The sequence below is a fragment of the Lepidochelys kempii genome, chromosome 5 (assembly GCF_965140285.1).
Source record: "Lepidochelys kempii isolate rLepKem1 chromosome 5, rLepKem1.hap1, whole genome shotgun sequence".
Lineage (NCBI taxonomy): Eukaryota > Metazoa > Chordata > Testudines > Cheloniidae > Lepidochelys > Lepidochelys kempii.
The window spans coordinates 2,848,989-2,854,617 of NC_136384.1; the positions used below are offsets into that span (position 1 = coordinate 2,848,989).

Genomic DNA, 5,629 nt, shown 5'->3' on the forward strand with positions numbered 1-5,629 from the left:
CCTTCACCCACTTACTTCCCTGGTCCTTCTCGCATGAACAGAGAGCAACAATACCCGAAGTCCAAATGTGCAAACAATTCGATGTTTATTGGGGTGAACTTCCAGCAAGCATGATTCCAGTTTCCTTCCTTAGTATCCTCCTTCCCAGCTCTGACACCACAGAGCCTTACACCTGTGTCCCTGTTCCCATTCCTGCCCTTAGCCAAACATGATTCTAACTGCCTTACTCCCATTCCCTGTTCCCATTTCCCCCTTTAGCAAAACATGATTCCAATTTTCTTACCCCCATTCCCTGTTCCCATCTCCCACACCCACATGCCCACCCCCACCCACACCCCGTCACTTCCTCATTGACTACAGATTATATAGTAAAACTTGAGTTCTGCTTAGCTATACCTTAACCAATCATTTTCCTGAAATTTAACCAACCAATCCTCACATATTGTAACATGATTATGTAACCAATTATATCCCACCACCCAGCAAAATTCACACCCAGCAAAATTAATTATACAGCAGACAGGAACAATCACAGAACCAGACAGAGATTATACAGACAAACAATAGCAAAGTGGGAACTATAATGACAAAACAATACAGAAGTGAGGATTTCACATCCCAGCTATTGATAAGTGAGTTCTTGCCAGACAGGATGCTATCAAACTAAGTTTCCTTTTACATTTTCTAGGCACTTCCCTTTCTCTGGAGGTGATAGGCATTATCAGGACAGGAGTGTATCCTAACAGCCCAATAGCACCTTATTTCAGTGTGACTAGTTTGGGATGTGAGGAGGTGACCGGTCGCTTCCCAGCTTATGGCTGCCTCTGCTGCTTAGCCAAAGGCCTTAGCCTAAGCACAGGGCCTCAGACTGTCACAGTAAGAGAAGGCCCTTACACCGGCAGACAGTGATTTTGATTCTTTCTTTTATACCTCTAGAACTAGCCAAGTGATAAGAATACACCTAAATTCTTAGAGTATAGGCCTTTACAGACAGGCCTGAATATCTATATCCTAACCGCTCAGGCCAGGGTCGAGGCACAAACTGTAACCGGCATGTTTCCCTACCAGCCGTTGTCACTGCCATGCCCAGGCCTGACTGTCTGGGGCCTCCTGGCACAAGGCAGGGGATTGGGGGGGCCTTGACTCTAATGTCTCCACACCAATTTTCCCTGTCCTGGATTTTATCTCGGGAATCGCAGACAAGCCCAGAGCCTGCCCTGGTAACACTGGGATGCTGTGCGTTCGGACGGGGCGGCTGGGCTGGAGCCAGAACCGGCAGGCGCTGGGCTCAGCAGCTCCCATCGGGAACACGAGAGCTACGCTGGATTTGGAAGAGCCGGGGACTCTTTGCTGTGGGGCTGATACGCCCTCCCCTGCCCCCTCGCCACTGCCCCCGGCTGTATGCCTGGCCTGGTGCCAGCCATGAACTTGCCAGAACACATCTGCAAAGGGAAACTGCTCCTGCCAGGAACCTTCCCCACCTCCCTGTCAGCTGTGCATACTGGAGCTGAACGCGTCCCGGGCCGGAGGAGGGACGGGATGGGAGTGGGCCGCCAGCCAGGCTCTTGAAGGGAATGAAAGTGAAAGCTGGCTGCTGCAGAGGATAAATACAGGCAGCAGGGGAAGGGGACGAAGCATCTCAGCTCTGCCTGCTCCTGAGCCACAGAACGCCTCTGCCTGCCTGGTCGCCCTGCCCCATCGCCGGCCAGAATGACCCTCCGCTTCCTGCTGCTGCTGGCAGCTGCCCTGTGCATCTGCAAGGCCCAAGGTAGTGCATGGTCCCAGCGGGTCCCCGACCGCCGGGGCGGCTGGGAGGGTGCTCTGGGGACGGGAATGGGTCAGCAGCAATGGGGTGCGCCTCGGAGCAGCTGGACACGGGGGGTAGGCCAATCCGCTAGCCCTTTTGCAGCTGGGGCTTTGTTCCAGCCGCTGAGCTGCTCGGGCGGGGCGGGAAGGGCGAGGAGAGAGCTGGCATGCCTGGCAGTCAGCTGGTGGCCTCAGCCTGGCCGGTCCAGCAGCCACGCCTGGTGATAGAGCAGGGAGCTCATCCCCTGGGGACCTGGGCTCTAGCCCGGCTGCTCCTGCCCCTGGAAAGGGGGCTGTATGTGTAACCCAGGCCTGCTTGTCCCCCCTTATCCTCACTAGTGGCGGCTAGTGCTTGATGAGCCAGCTGCAGCCTTGGCTAAAGGACATGTCTCTTTTAGCTCATGCATTGAGCTCCTGAGGTCCCAGGTTTGATCCCGGCTGACGCCGACGCAGGTCTGTTGGTGTGAGGCGAGCGCTTGCCTATCTCGGGTCCGTGCTTTGTGATCCCCCTGTGAAAAGTGCTGGTCTTGGCACGTTCCCTGCTCCCCCAATGCTCAGCGGTGGGGAGGAGGCTGCTGGGTTAAATCCTGGAGCGGGGGCCCTGCCTGCTCGGACGTCTGCCCACTAGCCCTGCCAGCTGATCGCCCCAGCTTGGGGAGAGCTTTATCAGCTGCTCACAGGCTGCGGAGTGGAGATCACCTTTCTGCAGAGAGAAAGCAACTGCCTGGCTTTATTCTGATTGGCTAGAAACTGGATTGATTCAGGTGACCTAGTCAGCAGCTTAACGTGGCTGGGGGGGGGCCCAATAGCATGGCCGCTAGGAGCTGCAGGTCGGGAGTGAGGGGTACTGGCAGAGCGGTGTATGAGAAACTCCCTCTCTGCAGCACCTGGGGCCGGCAAGCCCCATGCATATGGCAATGCCCCGCGTGCCCACTGGCGCTCAGTAAGGGGCTTGGGGCTGGGGAAGCTGCCTCGGGTTTGCATACAGCTCTCCAGAGGCATCACACCAGAAATGCACCCTCTGCCCGTGTCTCACTCGTGCCCTTGTCCGCTTGCCCACCAGGGAGCGAGAACCAGGCGTCCGACTGCTGTCTGAGCCACAAGAATCGTCCCATCCCGCACCATCTCGTCTCTGCCTACAGAATCCAGAGTCCCGAGACAGGCTGCCGGCTCTCAGCTATTGTGTAAGTACCTGAGCCAGTGTCCGGTGGGCGCCCGGGGGAGCTCTGCGGGGCACCTCCAGGGATGGAGACTCGGTCATCCTGCCCTTCCCCATGGCTCAGGGTTATGTCAGGATGGGGGGAAGTGGGGTTCTGGCTGTTCCGTCCCCCCATAGCAACTTCTGTCCTAACTCAGGTTCATCACCAAGAAGAACAGGAACCTCTGTGCCCCGCCCAATGCTCGCTGGACTCTTGACCTGATGGAGAAACTGAACGGGAAAAAAGGACAAACCACAGCAGGCCGTGCTGGGAAACAGTCCCGCTCGAAGGCAGCCAAGCCCCGGAAGCAGAGGAAGCCCCAGCACTAAGAGGTGGGGACGGCAGAGCCCCGGGGGGTGCCGGGCGCGGGGAGGGACGGGCCACCGCTGCTCCCTGGGCCAGATCCTCAGCTGGTGGAAATCAATCCAGCCCCGTGGGCAGCCGGGCGGCTCTGCCGAGGCTCTGCCCTGCCACGCGGGGGCGCTGCGGGCCGTGGCGGATAGCGAGTGGGAGTGGTGGGGGAGCAGCAGTTGAGCACAGTGAGAAGTGAAATGTCCTGGGCTGGGGATGGAAGGCGCCTGCCGGACCGAGCCCGTCTCTGCCTGTCAGGGCCTTGCCGGCCGTGGTGGCGGAGCAGTGACTGGCCGCCCTGGCGATGGCACAGGGCGACCCGTCACTAACGGCGCGTGGTGACTCCCCAACGACGCTGCCTGGGGCTGGGGGTGTCTCCTCACTCGTGGCTGCTGCTTGGGAGCCACTAGAAAGGGGGGTGCTTTAGGAAATAGGGGAGGGGCACGGAGCTCCCCACCCTCGTGCGAAACCCTCCCCTGCTCTCTCTAACGGCTCTCTCCCCTCCCAGGGCACCTGCCGTCCCCGTCCCGGAGCCTGCCTGGCTGCTCAGTTGACCTCGGCAGAGCCCCCTGGGCTGCAAGCAAAGGAGACCGGGCTGATTCCTGACCTGGGAGCAGAGGGCTTGGCTTGGGGCGGTGTGTGATTCTCTTCTAAAATTTCCTCTGGACCTGCTGCACCTCCCGCTAAGCATCCGTGACCTGCGTCAGCCACGACTCCCTCCCGCGGCTCCCGGCCAGGCTCACATCTACTGCTTAACACCCCCCGACCTTTGCATTAAAAGCCAGGAATTAGCGAGTCTGCTGTCACTGAACAAGCCTTTCCTCAGGGCCAGCTCCAGTGAGGTCAAAGGGAGCACGTGTCCTGACCTCCCTGGGCTGTTCGTCAGCACCTAGGGAAACCTGTAACCCCCAAAGCCACTATCCCTGCTGCCCCTACCCTGCCTCCCCTGCTGTGGGCAGGGCCAGTACCTCTCCCAGGCGGAGAGATGTTTGCCCACAGAGCCTCCGACAAGGACTTTGGTTAATTAAGTTCTATGTAGCTATACGGTTGTAATAAAAAGACACACAGGGCTTAGTAATACCAGCAAAGACTGCAGGCGGCTGGACTAGCAAGTCCTTATTGCTTCTATCGAGTGCGCTTATCTCGTTTGATTGCTTTATTAAGTGGCTCTTTCAGACTGTATTAAGAAACTGTGACGTCCTAGCTACTGCAGGGCATGCCAGGCAGGAGCTCTGCATTGCCCGACGCGCTGTGCCCTCGCCTCGCCGGGAACGCACAGCCCGTCGGGAGACAGAATTCAAGGCAATAAAAATGATTTTAAAATCCCCAGAAGCAAAGGAGTGCTGGTGTGGTTGGTGTGGTGAGCGTCACGCGGGGGGGCTACCTGTGCCCGGGACAGACTGCGCTGAGAAATACGCCCGTTGTTGGGCTAGAGGCAGGGGTCCCTGGGCGAGGCTGGTGGGTCTCGCCCCATGCGTGGGGGTCTAACGGGTTTGGGGTTAGGGAGGAATGTTCCCCCAGGTCAGATTGGCAGGACCCCTGGGGGGGGTTTCACCGCCCTCAGCAGCATGGGGCACGGGTGACTTGCAGGTCTGAACTAGAGTAAGTCGGGGAGTCTCTGTCAGAGTTTGTGGGGCTGTCACGGGAGGGGGTGGGCGAGGTTCTGAAGCCTGCCATGTGCAGGTCAGATGGGGTGAGCCCGATGGGCCCGTCTCGCCGGAAAGTCTGAGTCTCTGGCCTGGGTTCTAGCGGGGGCCCCAGTGGTCCCGTCTGGCTGTGGCCGTAGGAGCCGGGCAGGCCCCGGCATCGGCCTCCAGTGCTGCCCGCAGGCGTCTCTCCCCCAGCTGCCCCTCGAGGTGGCTTGTGCGAGGGGCACAGAAATGGACTCGCTCGTTAACACTCCTGTCCGGGCCACCTTCCACGAGGAAGGGAAAACCCACCGCCCAGCTACGCAGCAGGGACTGGACAGGGGCCCAGGGGGGCCCAGAGTGAATCGGGGTCAGCGGTGCGCTGCAGTGGCCAAAGAGGCTTAGAGCTCCCTGGGCTGTGTCAAGAGCAGTGTCGTCGGTCCCTCTCAGGAGGGAACTGGCCCCTGTACGCGGCCCGGGGGAGCCCGCAGCGGGAGGACAGGGCCGTGCCCCTGCAGGCCCATGTCACGCCCTGCGGCGTGGGGGAGCATCCCCAGACAGGGAGTATGCGGGGTGCAGAGCTGGGGGCTCCCGGTGGATCCTGAGGTGACTGCAATCCTGACGGGGAGGGGCTGGAGACAGCGT

General features: G+C 59.5%; 1 protein-coding gene across 1 annotated transcript; it reads left to right on the forward strand.

The window, feature by feature from the left end:
* The first annotated feature begins 1,579 nt into the window (after positions 1–1,579).
* On the forward strand, positions 1,580–4,679 carry LOC140911999 (C-C motif chemokine 5). The gene is made up of 4 exons (XM_073346152.2): positions 1,580–1,768; positions 2,870–2,990; positions 3,163–3,337; positions 3,865–4,679. The coding sequence occupies exons 1-3, from the start codon at positions 1,711–1,713 to the stop codon at positions 3,332–3,334; spliced, it is 351 nt and encodes a 116-aa protein (XP_073202253.1). The 5' UTR covers positions 1,580–1,710; the 3' UTR covers positions 3,335–3,337; positions 3,865–4,679.
* Positions 4,680–5,629: the final 950 nt, after the last annotated feature.

Coding starts and splice junctions, on each gene's coding strand:
- LOC140911999 (XM_073346152.2), top strand. CDS start 1,711: ATGACCCTCCGCTTCCTGCTGCTGCTGGCAGCTGCCCTGTGCATCTGC. Junction 1,769..2,869: donor GTGCATCTGCAAGGCCCAAG/GTAGTGCATGGT, acceptor CTTGCCCACCAG/GGAGCGAGAACCAGGCGTCC. Junction 2,991..3,162: donor TGCCGGCTCTCAGCTATTGT/GTAAGTACCTGA, acceptor GTCCTAACTCAG/GTTCATCACCAAGAAGAACA.